This window comes from Polypterus senegalus, chromosome 16 (assembly GCF_016835505.1).
Source record: "Polypterus senegalus isolate Bchr_013 chromosome 16, ASM1683550v1, whole genome shotgun sequence".
NCBI classification, from domain to species: Eukaryota; Metazoa; Chordata; class Cladistia; order Polypteriformes; family Polypteridae; genus Polypterus; species Polypterus senegalus.
The window spans coordinates 32,066,983-32,087,304 of NC_053169.1; the positions used below are offsets into that span (position 1 = coordinate 32,066,983).

Below are 20,322 nucleotides of genomic sequence, written 5' to 3' on the forward strand. Positions count from 1 at the left end.
TCCTTACTGCGAGGCAGCAGCGCTACCACTGCACCTCCATGCTGCCCTTCCCCGGAAACATCTCCCGCAAAATTGGCATGGATCTCTACACCGTATGAGCCAAATTCTGCAATGCCACACCTAACTGTAACACGCTCACTGTGCAGTGGTCTCTGATGAAGTTCACGAGGGTTGGTTTTAGCCCAATTTTGCTTATTTACACAACCCTGCCAGTGGAAATGTGCCTCGTCGCTGCACATGATGTTGGCATCTCGATGAACGATTTGCCGAAATTTTGCATACTGTCCCAGTCTCTGTGAGTGAGTTCCTGCACTACCAACATTTTGTATGGATGTAAATTAAGGCCCTCATGCAAAATCTTCCTCAAAAACGTGTTGGAAATGCCCAAGGCAGAAGCATGTTTGCGTGCTGAACGTCTTGGAGACTGCAAAACTGACGCCCTTACAGCTTGGATGTTTTCAGGCATTCGTACGGTCCAAGGATGGCCTGGAGATTTTCTGTTCAATGTAATACCCGTCTGTCTAAATGTAGCCACCCACTAAAGAATCGTTTTCTAATTCGGGATGTCACCGTTAGGAGGAATGCTGAAGTAGTGATGATGGATTCATTGTTTTTGAAGAACGCTTCGACAGAGAAAGCACGGTGTGCACCGGACCAAGGCATGTTGCAGACTGAAAACTACAAGGGATTGCCTATCAAAGGACTCCCACCCCAACCCACTGGGCTGCCACTACCTTGTCCAATGACCTTGAGAAATGTGGTACTGCATTTTGGCTCACCCTGTAGAATTTGAGTGAATTGTTACACAGACACTGATTTAATGCTTGAAACAGATTTATTATTTGAGCAGTACATCCTGAAACATCATATACCGCAAACATGAAAAATGCACAAATGGGGCTTTCAGGCATTTAAAGAGGACATTTTGGCCAAAAACTCCAGTGACGACTGCAGGTGATTTTCTCAAGCTCTTTTCTCCTCAGTAAAGGAACTACTACCACAAAGTGACAACATTTCTGGAAAAAAAAAAGAATCCGTAAATGTATTTGAAGCTGAGCACCGTTTTGCTGATACAAATTTGAACATTCTAGACTCAGTGGTTCATGTGTATGTGTTACATTTAAAATCAAACTAATTTTTCACTTTGTATGTCACATCCATGCATCTTCTTAACCTTATTCATGGCAGGGTCATCAGGCAGCTGAAGCCCATCCCAGTAATCTTCAGGCACAAGGTAAGAACAACATGTGCCAGTTTATTGCAGCATGACACACACAAGGGTCCATTTAGAAAGGCCAATTCACCTAACTGGCATATCAACCACAAGGGGAACATGCAAACTACACACAGGGAGCACCCAGGATGTGAACCCTGGCCTTCTTGTTGCAAAGCAGCAGAACTGCCACTGCACTACTCCATTGTACTCATACACCATTTTTCTGACTGAAAATCTCCTAAAAACATCACTATATGAGGAACAGGCAGTTTTCATGCTTTTATATAAAGGATACCTTCAAGATTACAAATGGAACCTTGGGCAGGATTTAAACCCATAACCTTAGAAACTACTAGAATGCACAAACTAATCCCTACACATCCCTACTACATGAACAACTACTACCACTTCAGCAGGAAAGGCCAGTGATGAGTCCACCACTGACCATCAGCTTGGGTCCTGTAAATCAATGACCAAGTGAGGAGACAACCGAAGAAGCTTCTCACAGGAAAAACTGTGGGAACAGGTGGAGTCAGTCCTTGAGTTTATAAGGTTTGTGGTGACCAACTTTGTGGTATCCTCTGTCATCTGTTCAGTCTGTCACAAAGACTGCACAAAGTACTGCTGCTATGGAAAGCATCCTGTATTGTACCAGTTCCAAAGAAGGTAGACGCCTCCTCGTCTAATGACTACAGACCAGTGGTAATTACATCCCACATCATGAAGACATTTGAGAGGCTGATCCTGATCTACACTCATTTAGTCATGTGGGTTTTGTAGTAGACCATCTGGACTCACTGCAGTTTGCCTATTGGACAAAGATTGGAGTGAAAGATGTGATTATCTTCTGTATCTGCTCCACAAGGCTTACTCACACCTGGACAAAGCTGGCAGCATTGTGAGAATTACGTTTTTTTTTATTTCTCCAGTGCCTTCAATACCATCTAGCCATCTCTGTTAGCGGATAAATTCAGAGATGTGCAGGTGGATAAGCCTATGGTGCCCTGGATAATGGACTACCTGTCTGGTAGACCAAGGTTGTAAGGCTCAAGGACTGTACCTGTGATATGGACGTCAGCAACACTGGAGCACCAAAACGAATAGTCCTCTCTCAATTTCTGTTCACCCAAAGCACCTTGGGCTATAAATATAACACAGGCCATTTCACTTCCAGAAATTCTCTAACGATTCTGCACTTATGCAGTGTATTGACAAGGGGGATGAGACTGAGTATAGGAGTCAGATGGAGAACTTTCTTGGTGCAGAAAGAACTGTCTGCCACTTCACATTTGCAAAACAAAGGGACTGGCTCTTGATTTTTGCCACACCAAAGGGCCTCTAAACCCAGTAACTAATCATGGAATGGATTCTAAAGTAATGCGCTACTACAAGTACTTGGGGGTCCAAATCTATAACAGGCTGGACTGGCCTCGCATTACCGAGGAACTATATAAAGAAGGGCAGAGCAGACTATTTTTGTCTTAGAAGAAGGCATTCCTTTAATGTGGGTAGTGACATCCTTCACAACTTCTACATCTATATGTGACAGCCAGTGTGATTTTCAATTCTGTGGTGTACTCTGCCAGTACCATTACTTCAAGAGAAGCCCACCAAATCAACATGCTAATCAAAAGAGCAGGCTCAGTTGTGGGACACACTCTGGTCTCCCTGGAGGTAGTAGTGAAGAAGAGAATGAGAATAAAGCTACAGTCTGTTTGGGCAGCAATGGGAGCAAAGCCAGAACAAGACCTAAATGGGATTCTGATTGTCATAACAATGTATTTAAACACATCACCGCACTTGCACGGATCCAGTTTTGAGTCGCCAGTCTGACTATGTGAGGATTCCCAAGGCTCTAGAAGATCCTGTGGACATGGAAAAACATGCAAACTGCACATAGAAGCAAATCCTAATACTAGGACACTTGGTTAAAATTACAATTCACGTAAAGAAATAGTTTGTAACATTAGGAAATGAAGCAGATTTGGGACTGGGCTGGAAGTTTAATCTAAAGTAACACTTGTGATAATGACAGTAGAACCACCAGGAGGTGTTATGCTCCATACCCAGTCCAATAAGTGGCATCGGGGTGGCATTATGTGCTATTTATGGCTCCCTGCTATTCATTGGTATGAGTGCTAAACTAAAGGTTGGTTATATAGTCCTTTAACTACAAGTAGAAGTTGAGATTCAGAGGGAACTCTGGAAAGACGGCTTCATGGGTTCCACAGACTGGTCATGATCCCAGAAGCTGTCTTTGGAATATACCCAGAAATAGATCCAGAATGGGACATGAAAGTCCCTTTTGACCTTGGCTGTGTGAGGTGTGTAGAGGCAACAGTTTCATTAATGAGAGGAAGAAAAATCATGAAGAAAGAGATGGGTACTATAGTTATAGTAAATAAGTATTTAATTAGTTTACTAGACATGGAATTGCACTATGTACCCCAGCACATAGTCAGGACTGCAAAACAGGTGTTAGTGAGGCCCAATGGGACAGCTAAGGTTTATATCTGTATACAAATACCTGTTTACAGATGAAACAAAGAGGTGATCTTCAAATTGACCAAAAATCAGTGTAAAGATAGCAGTTTTGCAGATTTTGTACTGATCAGTGGTCTTAAGACCTAAGTCCTCAGACAGAGCTCTTAATTTGGCAGTCAGTCTACATCTCCACCTCAACTACACCCATGAGCTGTGGGGAGTAAATGAAACAACAAGACTGTTGCTATAAGCAGCAGAAATTTGGTTCCTGGGCAGGGTTATTAGGCTCACTCTTCATGATGGCAGTATCAGAAAATCTTCAAAGTTTAAAATCCAGGATCAAAATCATGAAAAGTTGAAGGTATTATGTCCCTTGACTGGCATGGGTGTGCCTAGGAATTTGGAAGAAGTTGTTGAGGACTGGGTAGCCAGGTCAGACCAGCTTGGCATGTTGCCTCTGTGACCCTAAACAGGCTGAGCAGAGTTGAACTTCTATGATCATTTAAATAAGCCCTTACCTCTGTTGTTATTCCTTTGTGCAAGAAAAAAAACCTTGCATTGGCATTAACTGTATTTTTTTTTTTTGCTAAACTCTTTCCATTGTAGATTTATGTAGGCAGCAATGAAGTCATCAGTCAGTCATCTTCCAACCTGCTACATCCTAACACAGGGTCACAGGGATCTGCTGGAGCCAATCCCAGCCAGCACAGGGCACAAGGCAGGAACAAATCCCCTGGTAGGGTGTCTGCCCACCACAGGGCACACACACACCAAGCACACACTAGGTATAATTTAGGATCGCCAATGCACCTACCCTGCATGTCTTTGCACTGTGGGAGGAAACCGGAGCACCTGGAGAAGACACGGGGAGAACATGCAAACTCCACGCAGGGAAGACCCGGGGGGCAAACCCAGGTTTCCATACTGCGAGGCAGCAGCGCTACCACTGCGCCACCCGCAGCAATAAAGTTCATTCGCTATTCAATACATTACTGTGACCGGCATATTCAATAAGCTTTTCATTAACATACTTAACCCGTTCATATAATATTATTTTTCCATATAATATACAGTATATTCAGGCATATTTGCCGAGGAAGCATCTTGTGGACCTAAAACAGGTAGGAACTGCAGGGACTGACAATAGGAAAAAAAATGGTAGGAATTTCTGTTTCCTCTTTACACGCTAGACCAGGGAAAGAAAATAGTGAGAACTAGTGACTTCATTTCCCTTTCCGCCAGAGAAGCCCTAATCCTTCCGCCCCAGTCGCTATATCAGAGCAAGCTAAATTGGAAGTCGGCATTCATTCTCGTACCTGCCTCTGAATGTAATGGATTGATGACCCAAAAGAAATAACCTTTTATTTGAAAAAGCCATGATTTTGATGTTACAGTCATCACATTTTGATTTTTTTGGACTATATATATATATATATCCATCCATCCATTTTCCAACCTGCTGAATCCAAACACAGGGTCACGGAGGTATATATATACGTATTGTGGCCCCCGGCTGGGACGGCCAGGAGGACGAGAGGAGGGCTTGTGCCTCCTCCAGACCGCGAGGGGGCGTCAGTCCTGGTTATGTTGGGGGCCTCGGGTAGAGGGCTTGGAAGCCCAGCCCTGTAGGGGCCCGTGGCCACCGCCAGGCGGCGCCCCAGTACCTTATTATCCTGGGAGCCCGGCACTTCCGCCACACCAGGAAGTGCCGGGGGGAAGACGACAGGGGACACCTGCTTCTGGGTGCGCAGCCGGCACTTCCGCCACACGGGGGTGTGTCCGCGGGAGATTGCCGGGAAGCAGCTGGAGTCCATCCGGGTTCCTATAAAAGGGGCCGCCTCCCTCCAGTCATTAGTGGATGTTGGGTGGAAGTGGACAGAGCTGGAGAGAGGACTGGAGGCGGCCAGGAAAGGAAGGCACAAAGGACTGTGTGGCCTGGACAATTGGGGCATCGGTGCAAGAGGCACTGGGGTTTGTGCACGTGACATATTTGTGTAAATATTGTAAATAAACAGTGTGTGGTGAATTTAAGATGTCCGTCTGTGTGTGTCCGGGTCCAAGTTCACAGTGTATATATATATATATATATATATATATATATATATATATATATATATATATATATATATATATATACTGTATACTAGCTGTCCCCCGCAGCTCCACCTGCACAGTAGTGAGACAGGACAAACTTTAAAATTCAATAAAAATCTAGCAGAGGCAAGGTCCGCTCCAAAACATGGCCAGAGGTACAGGGATTTGAACGGAAGATGCCACGAGAGTGAGGAGGGCCCCACCCGGCTCTCCACGTCTGACATCAAGCTTCCCCCTTCCTTCGGCTTGCAGCCTCTCTCTCAGATTAACGTACATAAATCGCTCCTGTAAGTGAACTATGATACTTAATGCGATGAAAGAAGTCACAAAATTAACTGGAATGTTCCAGCAAATTATAGAAAAAAAATCGATCTAAATCCGTTAAGTAGTTCTCCCGTGAAAATCAGACAGACAGAAAGACGTTAGATTTTATATAGAGAGAGATATTGTATTGCAGCTGCTGGTAAGTAAGGCAGGAACAAGAATGGGTCAGGCACATGCCAAAATAAATGTCTCGGTCTTAAAAGGTTCATTTTAAAAAAATTTAGTGAAAACTCAAACAAACAGTTCACACAAGAATAGAGGAATGTTGGATTGGCTCCAGCAGACCCCCGTGACCCTGTAGTTAGGATATAGCGGGCTGGATAATGGATGGATGGATGCATGTTACATACGTAGAATTATAGGCTTCTTCTTGTTAAACTTCAATTGTTTCTATACTTAAGGATGAATTATTTCACTTTGCTTTACTTCACATTCAGTATGTTTTAAATGTACAGCTCTGCACATATAACTGAGCACATTAAGGCAGGTCACTAACTGAGACTAATCTATGATCAGATGGACAAGAAATACCGGTAGTTAGAATATACCAGTTCAATTAAGATTGTGGGGGTTACAAGAACCTCCCTTAGACCTCCCATAGACTATGAACTAATATATAGGCAAACATTTAATATAACTTAAATAACTAGCAAATGGCTCTTACATACTGTATATACGGTATATATATATATATATATGGTGGCACGGTGGCGCAGTGGTAGTGCTTCTTGGGTCCTCCCTGCGTGAAGTTTGCATGTTCTCCCCGTGTCTGCATGGGTTTCCTCCGGGCGCTCCGGTTTCCTCCCACAATCCAAAGACATGCAGGTTAGGTGGATTGGCGATTCTAAACTGGCCCTAGTGTGTGCTTGGTGTGTGGGTGTGTGTTTGTGTGTGTCCTGCGGTGGGTTGGCACCCTGCCCAGGACGGGTTCCTGCCTTGTGCCCTGTGTTGGCTGGGATTGGCTCCGGCAGACCACCGTGACCCTGTGTTCGGATTCAGCGGGTTGGAAAATGGATGGATGGATGGATATATATATACCTGTATATATATATGGCAGAACAGAGGAAATTAAACTTCAGCAATTGTGAACTTGAGGTATTAGTGATATGGGTTCAGTTGGCCTCCCCAACAGATGTACTATGTTACTAAAATAAGTCTCAAATAAGTAATTTTTCCTCAATTTGTAAGGCCACAATTATTGTAAAAAATGTTAATAATCAATTAATTAGGTGAACAGTGATCCAGTTGTAGCTCTGCTGCCTTGTAGTAAGGAGTCAGTGAGTCCAGCCCTGGGTCATCCCTGCTTTTAATTTGCTTGTGGGTTTGCTCCAGTTTCCGCCCTCCATCCAAAGAAATGCAGGTTAGGTGAACTAGTGATGCTAAATCATCCCCTGGTGTGTGAGTATGTTTACCCTGCAATGAGCTGGCATCATGTAACGTTTGTTTGTGCCTGTGCCTGTGCCCATTGCCTTCTGGGATAGGCTCCAGCTGTCCCCACTGGAACAAATGCATTTCTCTTTCTGCAATTTTCTCCACCATTAGGGATGAATGGTGCCTCCTGAGATAAAACTTAAACTTGGACTATTGCTGCTCAGTTATTTAAATCCTGATTTACTGCAGCCCCCTGATTCTGGTTTCTGTTAACCGATGCTCTTTTTCACTTCTCTGGTGGAGCTTCATCATGACCATTTTACCCTCTTCTTTCCTGGTGACTAAGTTATCAAAATATTTACCCCTTGTCTCAGGATGGGATAGGGTTAGTTGGACTGTTTCACCTTTTTGGTTCTCTATTCTTATATCATCTGTTATTTTGTTGTTAATTTAATAAAAACAAATCATAAAAAGAAAGCTCTCTGACTCCAAACACAAGTTGACCAATTCTGGGCCTCCATTATCATAATCTATAATTTGTTTACTCCTGATGTCTCCCAAATTCAATCACCATTGATGAGATTTTTTAAAAGTACTCCTTGAACTTTGGGTCAGCCAGTCATATATTTCTCTTCACCTTAAATCTCTAAGCACAATTGTCTTTATTTAAGACTATAAAAATGCCACCCAGCAGCACGACACCCTTGAGCTGAATGAAGTCTTATAGAAGAAAACTGAGTGTACCTTTTTAGGTAAAGAATTTTTCTTGCATTTTGCTTGCCCAATCAGAACATCCAAAGCGTAACGCCTTCCTGCAATCACCTATTAAATACAAAATAAATGTTTTGAAAAAGAAATAAAAAGTTTGGTTAGGAAAAACTTGAAAGAATATTTACCTGCATTGTGGCTTTAATTATTTGTATATCGTTCACCAAATATTCATCAGTTGACTTTTCATTGTATTTGTCCACAGAAAAATCTGCCATTTCAATGACATCAGTCCTGTTCACAGGAACATTCTGGGGACCTCCCGGAATTAGGGGCTGGACAATCAGGATACCAGGGAGGAAAACACAGATGACAGGCCACAAGGAAACCATGCTTAAAGATAAAGGAATTCAATACATGAAAAATGTATTAGTTTACCATCTTAGACATTCTTTCAATGATGACACCATCAAAGAAATTCATCCATCTGTTTGCTAAACCAACTTATTCCTACACACTGTCATGGAGAGATAGGGAACAACAGGTAAGAACAAGCCTTTGACCTAATGCCATCACTGGGCACACTCACACAAGCATAATTATTATATAGTCCACAGATAATCCAGGACTGGAAAAAGCTGAGAGAATGAATGAATGAGCAATCTTCATTTTATAGAACATATTTCTTTAGCAAGAATCATATACCAAGGCACTTTTCAGGTTCTGATGCTGCATTTCATTTACCTCGGAAGTCAATTGTCAGAACTGAGCATTGCGTCACACCCAAGTTGACCACATTCCAGTAAATCATAAATCATAAGTAAAAACCTTTCTTGTGCTTGCTCTTACAGACAACGACTGAACAACGTATTACACAGTATTGTGCATACCCAAACACCATATGTACATGTCCACAGATAGAGGTTGGACAGTACTGTATGGCTGGCTGATTTAGTGAGACACAGACAGAAGTGTTACTAAACAGTATAATGCTACTACAGCTTTTACTTCTGTCGATGAGCGGTGCAGCCATCTTGGATTTTGAGGTCGGAGTTGGCGAGTCTGTCCTGACTTTCCGAGTAGAAAATCTGACTTTAGGAAGCATTCCAGCTATAACTTCCTACTAGGAACTTGGAAATTCTGACTTTCCACTTCAAATGGATTGCAGGATGAGTCCTAATACAACTCATTTGCATAATGCAATGCCAGCTCAAACTATCAGTGACTCATCTTGTGTAGTTTGCCAATGTGATCTCACCCTTAAAGATAGGGTGAGAAGCTCAGTCATCCGAAGGGGCTCAGAGTAGAGCCGCTGCTCCTCCACATTGAGATGAGTCAGATGAGGTGGCTCAGGCATCTGATCAGAATGCCTCCTGGACGCATCCCTGGTGAGGTGTTCTGGGCACATCTAACCAGGAGGAGGAGGACCCGGGTAAGACCCAGCACACACTGGAGGGACTATGTCTCCCGGCTGGCCTGGGAACACCTCGGGATTCCCCCAGAAGAGCTAGAAAAAGTGGCCGGGGAGAGGGAAGTCTGGGCATCTCTGCTGAAGCTGCTGCCCCCGCGACCCGATCTTGGATAAGCGGAAGAGGATGGATGGATAGATGGATGGATGGATCTGTGAGGGTTATTCCATACACATTATTTTATTTAAAATGGGTATTTGCTAAAGCCACACAAATCGGCTGATAGAGAGAACATGACAGGGAGATGAGAAGGCACAAGTGTCAGATGACTCAGGCAGGCTGTTTAAAAGTCCTGATGTGCCCTGTTTGGAGATGATCGATATATGGCCAGGGCCACTGTCAGCTAAGTAAGAAGCGAAGGTGTGCCCAGTGGTCTCACAATCTGACTATGGTTTGCAGTAACTGTGTGCCTTTTCCTATTACTTCTATGCTAGCAAAAAGTTCTACCCATGTTTGGGAACCTTACATTTTAAAAAGGCATAAAGCTTGGCCAACTGCACTGAACCTCAGAGCTAACCTAATGACGGATGGAAGATATTACTCCTGTCCGAGCATAGGACACAATGCCTTCCCACACTCTCTCTCAAAGCTGGAGAAATAATGACTACAGGAACCCCCCACTGCATCATGCTTTCACCAGCAGCTCTCTTTTGAATATTATATTGTATAGTGTTAAGCCGATACCTGTATTAAACAGAAACTAAGTATATTCTTCCTTTAGTGTTACTGATTCTTTCTTTCTTTTAGAATCCTCACTGTACCCCTGAGGAAAGCTATAATACAAATATAATATTGGTTTAGTAAAGGCTGCCATCTCCAGTGAACATATTCCCAGAGAGAGTGCGCCCTCTGCTGGATACACTTGTCAGTGTCATTACATAAATACCGGGGATCCACTGTACTCAAACACACCAGTCATGTCCCTCTTAACCTTTGTTTGCTTGAACTGAAAAGGTTCGACTGCTTCGATTTCCGCTCATAATTTAGACCTCTTAGTCCTCTCATCAGCCTAGTCTCTCTACTCTGGACTTTCTGTGGCGCTTCTATGTCGTTTTACTTTCTTGTATACGAAGTAGAGGGAAAGTACTGTAATCGTCCAGATAGTTGACCTTGAGATTTAGATGAACCTCGACATTTTAGACGTCCCTGAGTCCAATTTACTTTCTCGTAGGGAAACTATTGTAATCATCCAAAAATTTGATTTCGAGATTTTGATGAATCTCTACGTTTTAGACCTCCCTGAGTCTGAAAATACCATTTTTGGAATTATGTCAGTGTGTCTCTGTGTGTGTAAACACAATAACTCGAGTATGCTTTCACTTAGGTCAACCAAATTTTGCATACAAGTATTAGGTACAAAACATAGATTTCTATCAACATTTCAGCTATTTCCGCTAATCGGAAGAGGTACTTTTTTATTCATACAGCTGCAGAGTCTGATTTATTCAACTTTACCTTCAACCTCAAATATCCATCGCCATATCTGAGCATATGAGAATGTTTAGGGGAGACCACTCCCGATTTTTTATAATATGAAGACCAAAACGGTACATAGTACCCCATTTGAGGCCTCACTACTGCTCAGCAGCATAAAAAAACAAAGTACAACTACTTTATTACTTCACTTAAGTACATTTTTGTGCTATTTGTATTTTATTTGATTAAATTTCATTTAGGCCTACTCTTACTTTTACCCCACTACATTTTTGGGTCAAATAGCACACTTTTTACTTCATTGAATTTTCTAGCAAGTCCTTGTTACTCATTACACCCACCATACTATTATAAATTCATAAAAGGGGTCTATCAGGGGGCAGCACGGTGGCGCAGTGTTAGCGCTGCTGCCTCGCAGTTAGGAGACCCGGGTTCACTTCCCTGCGTGGAGTTTGCATGTTCTCCCCGTGTCTGCGTGGGTTTCCTCCGGGCACTCCGGTTTCCTCCCACAATCCAAAGACATGCAGGTTAGGTGGATTGGCGTTTCTAAATTGGCTTGGTGTGTGGGTGTGTTTGTGTGTGTCCTGCGGTGGGTTGGCACCCTGCCCAGGATTGGTTCCTGCCTTGTGTCCTGTGTTGGCTGGGATTGGCTCCAGCAGACCCCCGTGACCCTATTCGGATTCAGCGGGTTAGAAAATGGTTGGTTGGTTGGTTGGTCTATCAGGTGTGTTGTGATAGAAACGTATATTCTTAAAGTTGATGATTTGCATATATTCAAAGTGTCTTAGTGCACGCTAGTACAGTAAGGGTTAAACCATAAAAAGCCTGCACCTGTATATTTTATTATTTTTCTCTTTGCAGTTGCAAACCACCAATATCTTGCTGCTAAGCTTAAAAACTTCAGTCAAGGACACTGTGTACTTTGAGAGGGCTAAACAGTCCATTGTTTTAAGAAAAGCAGTTACTTGCCACAGCTAGGCCTCTGCCTCCTTCTCTGCTTGCCAGGACTCTAGAATGAGGTGACGACAAGTCAAGGAAAGTGTGTTTGATAAGAAATGGCACCATTGTCTTAGAGATGCAGCTGCCCAGACCTCGAGCCTTGAGGGATGTGTGTGCAACAAGGAATTATTCATTTGAGTAGCCCAGTATCTTATGTGTGGGTCTGCCTGATCCCAACTTGCTCGATCGATAAACTGGTCTCAGACACCTGCACAGGGTAAGGAGTAACGTTGGAAAGTTTCAGTCAGATAATGGACATAGGATCAGGAGATGGGCACTAGGTAATGGTGAAGACCTGACAAGTGGGCATGATAAGCAGGGCAAAGCACTATTCTCATTAGGCTGGAAACGTTGGTGGAACTAATTGGAGGCAGGTCCAAGGCTACAAGATGATTAGGAGTCAGACGAGGTTGAGTAATGAGTTTTATGATAAGAATTGTAATAAAACTGGGTGCTCAGGTTCATCTGATCTGAGACTTGTGTGCATCATGTAATAAAACTTGATTCTGCTGCCTGCCCTGAGACTCCGAGTGCCTTGTTTGGGGCTGAGGGTGCCTGTGCCTGATCTGCTTCAACATTGTCAACTAAGGTTATAGTTCAGCGTTGCTCAGATACGGCCAGTAGAATCACTAAAAACTAAAAATAATAATAGCGCACCTTCCACTGCTCATTTGATAAGTCTTTTCCATGCTACCCCTTCACTGCTGAGACATTTAAACTGGATGTGCGCTTTCTCCATGGTTGTGTTTGAAGAGATAACCTAAAGAATTCATTGGATTTTTTTTCCCCCTCTTATATATGCCCTCTTATATATGGAACCCCTGACGTCCCAAAAATCAGTGTTTTTAATCTTGTTCAAACAAGATTTTATGGACACAGAATTAATCACCTCATTAGCCAATCATCATCACAGACAAAAAAATTCGACCAGTTCTTAAACATTCATGGTCTTCATATACAGTATGGTCTTCAAGCATGCCAGACAAGCCACGTTGTGTCAAACCATTAGGCTATGTATGTGTTGGAGGACATGACATTTACAGAATGCAGGCATAAACATCTGTGTACCTATGCAATTACTGATAACAAGGAACTCTGAGAACTGACAACAGGTAGCCTACATAAACTGAGGGAAACCCAAAAAACTTCTTCAGTGCAAATACACAGCCGGCTCAGGGTCTCCACTTAAAGGCGATTTTCAGTTGTAGTTGTCACATATGTTGAATCCACACGACATTTTGATGCAGTCAAATTCCGATAAAACTCTATAATATTTATTCAATATAACATTTAACCACAGGTCAGCTTTTCTACAACTTTACAAGTGTCTCTCAGCTTTACAAGTGTGTCGTGCTCTGGCCAGTTTACCATAAGGTGGACACTCACTGGTCAACTCACGTGTCAATCATTTTCACAACCTCAAGAGTAGCGTTCACTTACATAACCGTCAGGGCACTTGTAAACAAATTGTGGGAAAATGTGATTTTTTTTCCATAGTTGGTTTTAATGACATGTTCTGTTTTCATTTCCAATATATGAAGCATCAACGTCCAAATTTCAAATCAATGTCGAATATCAAGCTAACTATATACTGTATCTGTCTTTCAAGGAGCTGATCATGTAATGTGATACGCTCAACGACTAACTAGGATCAAATCCAACAGGTTTGATTTTTTCGTTAATCGGATGGCTGGGCTGTGTACGCGAGACAGCTGACAACCAAATGAACCAATGAATTCTCTGTAGGTAGTACATTCATAAAATGTAGCGATGAAGAATAAGAAACGTGTGTGTTTTAAACCTCACAAATTGAAGAGAAACTTGCATCTAGTGTTTTATATACCACTAGACATTAAGCCCGTTAAATAACGGGCGCAAGAACAGTATTGCATAAACATTATTAGGAACACTCTATATTAAATGGCAAGGGACCTTGACCTCATTGTCTTCATTTTTTTGTTAAAAATATTTTTGCAAGAAGCCTAAAGTAAAATAATATTAAAAATAAAATAGAAACGTATATGACAATACAGTAAGTATAATTAATATTGCCTTAGTGTAAAACTTTATGACAATCTGTAATACACAATATCTGAAGAAGATATTTAGGAAAATGTTTTTATTTTTTACCTGAGGAAAATTTTCAATAAAATTTCATTATAGACAACATTTTTTATAAACACTCTTGTTCAGGACCATCTACAACGTTGACAACAACATCTGTAAAACTTCTAACTCTTGATAATGCAACATATAACTGACCGTGGCTGAATACTGGTTCTGGCAAGTAAATGGCAACTTTTTCTAAGGTTTGCCCTTGAGCTTTATTAATTGTTATGGCAAAGGCTAATGTAACTGGAAATTGTCGCCTTCTTATGGTAAAGGGTAAATTAGTAGTGGATAGAGCCAAATCAATACGGGGAATATTCTGACGCTCATTTTCTTTTTTACAATTGATCTATTTGCTCGTATTTTTCTTTGTCTTTCAGCCTTTCTTTTGTTGATGTTGACTTGCTGAGCTGACCGTTCTTCCAGGAGATGTTGCTTATATACGATTTGAGGGTCTGTGTCTTTTGTCCTACTTGACGTGTCCTTTTTTGTGGGTGGCATGTTGTTAGTAGATAGTTAGTTAGTAAACATGCACGGGGCAGTATGTGTGGCGTCTCCCCAGCAATGGATTTTATGTGCGCGGCCGCGACTACCCAATCAGCACTCTCCCCAGCGATGCTGTCCTTTATTTATTTGTTTAACATGCGCGGCCACGGCTACGCCATTCACTGGGTGCCCAGCTTCCAGTGTGTGTGCGTCCACGGTCTCTCCAGCAATTGTGTCCTTTATTTGCTTAACATGCGCGGCTACGGCTACGCCATTCACTGTGTGCTCAGCTTCCAGTGTGTGTGCGTCCACGATGCCGGTCGTGCGTGTCGCACGGAGCCTCGCGCGTGTGCAATTCACGAAAAGACACACACACACGGACACCTTTATTAAAGAGGATGATGATAAGGGTGATGTTTTTAGATGGGTGCAGAATTGGCTCCGACACAGGAAGCAGAGAGCGATGGTGCGAGGAACCTCATCAGAACTGGCCAATGTTAAGAGTGGTGTCTCTTAGGGGTCAGTGCTAGGGCCGCTACTATTTTTAATATATATAAATGATTTAGATAGGAATATAAGTAACAAGCGGGTTAAGTTTGCAGATGATACCAAGATAGGTGGATTAGCAGATAATTTGGAATCCGTTATATCATTACAGAAGGACTTGGATAGCATACAGGCTTTGGCAGATTTGTGGCAGATGAAATTTAATGTCAGTAAATGTAAAGTATTACACATAGAAAGTAAAAATGTTAGGTTTGAATACACAATGGGCGGTCGGAAAATCGAGAGTACACCTTATGAGAAGGATTTAGTAGTCATAGTGGACTCTAAGCTATCGATTTCCCAGCAGAGTTCAGAAGCCATTAAGAAGGCAAACAGAATGTCAGGTTATATAGCGCCCTGATGTGTGGAGTACAAGTCACAGGAGGTTCTGCTCAACCTTTATAATTCACTGGTGAGACCTCATCTTGAGTACTGTGTGCAGTTTTGGTCTCCAGGCTAGACAAAGGACATAGCAGCGCAAGAAAAGGTCCAGAGAAGAGCGACTAGGCTGATTCCAGGGCTACAGGGGTTAAATTATGAGGAAAGATTAAAAGAGCTGAGCCTTTACAGTTTAAGTAAAAGAGGATTAAGAGGTGACATGATTGAAGTGTTTAAAATTATGAAGGGAATTACTGTAGTACAGTGGATCGAGACTTTTGGAAACTTGTTAAGGGTAAATTTTGCACAAACATTAGGAAGTTTTTCTTTACACAAAGAAACGTAGACACTTGGAATAAGCTACCAAGTAGTGTAGTAGACAGTAAGACGTTAGTGACTTTCGAAACTCGACTTGATGTTTTCTTGGAAGAAACAAGTGGATAGGACTGGCGAGCTTTATTGGACTGAATGGCCTGTTCTCGTCTAGAGTGTTCTAATGTTCTAATTACTGAATGGAAAAAAGAATTAACGGGAAGAGAATGTAGCTGTAGCTGTTAATTCTTCCTAAACAGCCGCTCTGTCGGGTAAAACGCTTTTGCCTATCAGAAAAAGCGGCGAGCACGGCTGTTCTGGGAGACCGGCACCGGTCAGTAAATGTGACATGGGCAGCGAGTTTTAGTCGTGTAATTGGACTTGAGGCGGTGAGAATATCAGCGACTGCGATCGGCCCATAATGTGCCATTGGTTTAACCCACGTGCCCAGTTTATGTATCTAGGAAAAGTATACATTGTTGCGCTGCGCCACGGGGAAAACAACTACTGTGTACATTCATCAGCTCACCTTTCCGCGTGGCTGCGAATTAGAAGAGAAATGCCACAAATAGTAATTTTATCATAGCATTGTGCTACTATTACACAATGTGCGTCTTCCTCTCTCGCGCATCCCCGCTAATTCCCGTTCGTCGTGAGCGCGCACCTACCTGCGCTGGATTGGTAAATCCTTCGGCACTTCGTGCAATCTGCAAAATCTCGGCCTTATACAGACGTTCGTACACACCTTTTTTACCTTAATGTCTGAGGCTGATTGGTTTATAGGTGATTTATTTTCTGTTTTTAATTTTTAACCATTGCTGAATAGCTCTAAGGTACCCGCCTGACAGCGATTGCTGGCTCATGTTTGTTGTATTTAAACAAACGTTGGAAAGTGAAATCTGTCCTGCAGATCATCTGTGAGTAAAGCGTCATCTCAATCAGGACGTGTCACACTAAAGCTTCAGGGCAGCTCTTGATTCTCTACTTTCATCCCATTCGATCGAACTGATCGTTTTACTTGGCCTGGTTGTTGTTGCTACCTTGCACCCTTTGCCAGCTGGGACCACTCCAAGCTACCCCTCAAAATTTGCCCTGGATAAAAGGGTCACCTTATTTTTCCTATTTATACTTTTTTTATTATGTAGATCTTAACAGAATGCCCCAAATCCCATACTTTTATCACATTGTCAGGATTTAGTGCAGCATTTCTCCATTTCCTTTACATCTGTAACCCCAGGCAATTAGATTGGAGGACCAGAACAAGCAGGAGAGAAAGTTACACAAGTATACGTAACACGCCCAAAACATAAAAGAGTACAAATGTAAGTGTGTGATGTCCCTTTCTCCTTGAACCCCCAGTACAATTACACCTTGGACATCTTGTAATTCATGGCTCTGGATAAACCAGGGTGGTAGTGACAGGCACATACGGTGAAGATGTAGAAGAATATTTAAAGCTATTTATTCCATTAAGTGCCACAAAAAAAAAAACAGTCCTTTGTCAGGCAATTAGTTATCAATTAAAAAACAGTTCAAGTGCAATGACACAATCAAAAATAAAGTACAGAAGGCATAAATTATTAAAGAGAAAAAAAAAACAAGACAATCTGAGTCTTTTCCCTCTTTCCATCCTGAAAACTGTTCAAGGGAAAGAGATTTGAAAATAAAAGAACTACACACCCGGGTCCTTCCTCCGTGGAGTTTGCATGTTCTCCCCGTGTCTGCGTGGGTTTCCTCCCACAGTCCAAAGACATGCAGGTTAGGTGCATTGGTGATCCTAAATTGTACCTAGAGTGTACTTGATGGATGTGTGTGTGTGTTCTTGGTGTGTCTGTGTGTGTGTGTGTGGCACCCTGCCCGGGGTTTGTTTCCTGCATCGTGCCCTGTGTTGGCTGGGATTGGCTCCAACAGACCCCAGTGACCCTGTGTTAGGATATATTGGGTTTGATGATGGATGGATGGAAAAAACTACACACAAAAATAAAATTAAGCCAACAGATGGCTGACCACATAATCTGCCTGCACTCTATAAGGTTCTTCAGAGGTCTTAACTAAAGGTATTTCACTACCTTCTCTCCAACAGATCAATCAGAAGGTTACTCGATCTAAAAGACAACACGACAAAGACACAAACCGACAACCTCTAGGGACTTCAGCGCCATTTTGTATGTCTGCGGGATTTCTATAACCAATCCCAGCCTGCTCTTCTCCTGTTCTTTCCAATGGGCTTACAGTAGCCACGCTTATGACATTGCGTGCTTCAATTCAGAAGGAATTGGCCATATTAAGGGGACTGGATTTGAATATGTGTGCACACAAAAATGCAAACAAATATTCCACTCATGTAAACTCTCCTGAACTTTGCACATTCGTAACATTCCTGCACCATTTCTGGGTCCTCAATTCACTCACAAGTTTTTTCTGTATTCTTTATCCACAACAATGGAGTAACACCAGGATGTCAGCACCTCCGGCCTCGGCCACATGCATAGCTTGGTTGGCCTTCAGAGCACACTTACACCAGGGATGTGACCCATGTAGCTTCTCAGCAGTTTCTTACTGGTGCCTTAGACACCAGTATCAGCTCACATCAACAGGTTAAGGGCTTTCAAAACTCTCTCTATTATATAAAAAAAATCCTGCGACAAGACGAGGATTTTTGGAAGATTTGTTCCAAGTCCCGCGAGACAAGACTTTTGACATGAGATCGTTTCAAGACACGCCCTCTTTACAACCATATTCAAACACGCACACGGTCCTCTCACATCTCATTCGTGTGAATACTTTTGACAGACACATTTCCTGCTCTCTCGGCTCTTATAAATTTTTACGTTTTCCTCACTTTAAGTTCCCAATTAAAGAAGACGTTTTATGTCCAAATCTTATTGGTGAATTTCATCCCAACAGAAGAAATGAGTACACGGGCAATCCTAGTCAAACAAATTATTGCGAAAATTGTTGATTGGTTACACAGCAAATTGGTTTAATGTGGATCAATGGACTATGCTGAAACAGTTGGTGGTGATTGTGTGGAAGATGAAAACATCAACTTACAATATCTTGAAAATATATACAACCGTTAACACCATCCGGTCTTCCACTGTCTTACTGTTGAAAGAAGGATGTATCCAAGAAAGGTCATGTAGTACATTTTCCCCGGATAACATTAGACACCAAAGAAGACCTTGATATGCCATTCGTATTAAAACATTAACAGTTTCCCGTTGGAATAGATTTTGCAAAGACAATTAACAAATCACAGAGACAAACATTCAAAATAGTTTATTTATTAGAGAGAAAGAAACTAAATTCTCACACAGGCAGTTATATGTTGCGTTGTCACGATGTAAGTCCAAGCACAGAATCAAAATTCAATGCGATATTGATGAAAATGTAATTAAAAAAATGTTTTTTACGGAGGGTGGCACTGTGGCACAGTGGGTAGCGCTGCTGCCTCGCAGTAAGGAGACCTGGGTTCTCTTCGCGGGTCCTCCCTGCATGGAGTTTGCATGTTCTCCCCGTGTCTGCATGGGTTTCCTCCGACAGTTTTTTGTTTTTTTATTTCCTCCCACAGTCCAAAGACATGCAGGTTAGATGCATTGGCGATCCTAAATTGTCCCTAGTGTGTGCTTGGTGTGTGGGTGTGTGTCTTTATGCCCTACGGTGGGCTGGCGCCCTGCCTGGGATTTGTTCCTGCCTTGTGCTGGCTGGGATTGGCTCCAGCAGACCCCCGTGACCCTGTGTTAGGATATAGCGGGTTGGGTAATGGATGGATAGATGGATGTTATAAATGAAGTTTTACAGTAAAAGTGTAAGTTTAAAAAATATTTGTGTGTTAATTTCAAAAACCAAACAGAACAAAATCATATAATGCAACTAAAAACCCGAACGCAACATGAAACATAATTTATGTTCAAATTATTACGTTTGACTATTTTTTTAATATGGTTAATTACTCGCTGTAATGTAATATAGTCAGTTTTATTATGCATATGTAACAATTCCTATGAAAATAACAATCTGTTTAAATTGTACATCCGCATCCCTATACACAAGCGGCAGAAACGCAAAGTGACGAGCGCGTAGCGCCAGCCCGGGGTTCAGCGAGTGAGCAAAGCTACAAATAGATTAATTACCACACTAAAGCTAAGCCTCATGACACGCCATATCATAGAATGTTGGCCTAATAGTAATACTACAACCTCAGTAATAATCTGTTCATCTTGCTTACACTTCCAGGTGGCTTTCTGTCTTTGAATGGTCCAACGTGGTCCTCCATGGCCTTTGATCCAACATGCTGTCTGTGTAGGGCCAGGCAGCGTGGCCGGTCTGGATATGGCCACCAAGAGAGATGGTTTCCTCGGAATGGAAAAGGGCAGAGAGAAAGCCTGC

General features: G+C 42.3%; 1 protein-coding gene across 1 annotated transcript; it reads right to left on the reverse strand.

Annotated features, from left to right (window-relative positions):
- Positions 1-833: 833 nt before the first annotated feature.
- On the reverse strand, positions 834-20,322 carry LOC120516226 (cystatin-like). Its single transcript, XM_039737728.1, has 4 exons — positions 20,162-20,322; positions 8,386-8,590; positions 8,234-8,311; positions 834-1,016 (listed from the first exon to the last, which is right to left on the reverse strand). The coding sequence occupies exons 1-4, from the start codon at positions 20,224-20,226 to the stop codon at positions 912-914; spliced, it is 453 nt and encodes a 150-aa protein (XP_039593662.1). The 5' UTR covers positions 20,227-20,322; the 3' UTR covers positions 834-911.

Coding starts and splice junctions, on each gene's coding strand:
- LOC120516226 (XM_039737728.1), bottom strand. CDS start 20,226: ATGTTGGATCAAAGGCCATGGAGGACCACGTTGGACCATTCAAAGACA. Junction 8,312..8,385: donor TAATTAAAGCCACAATGCAG/GTAAATATTCTT, acceptor TGTATTTAATAG/GTGATTGCAGGAAGGCGTTA. Junction 1,017..8,233: donor AAAATTCTTTACCTAAAAAG/GTACACTCAGTT, acceptor TTTTTTTTCCAG/AAATGTTGTCACTTTGTGGT.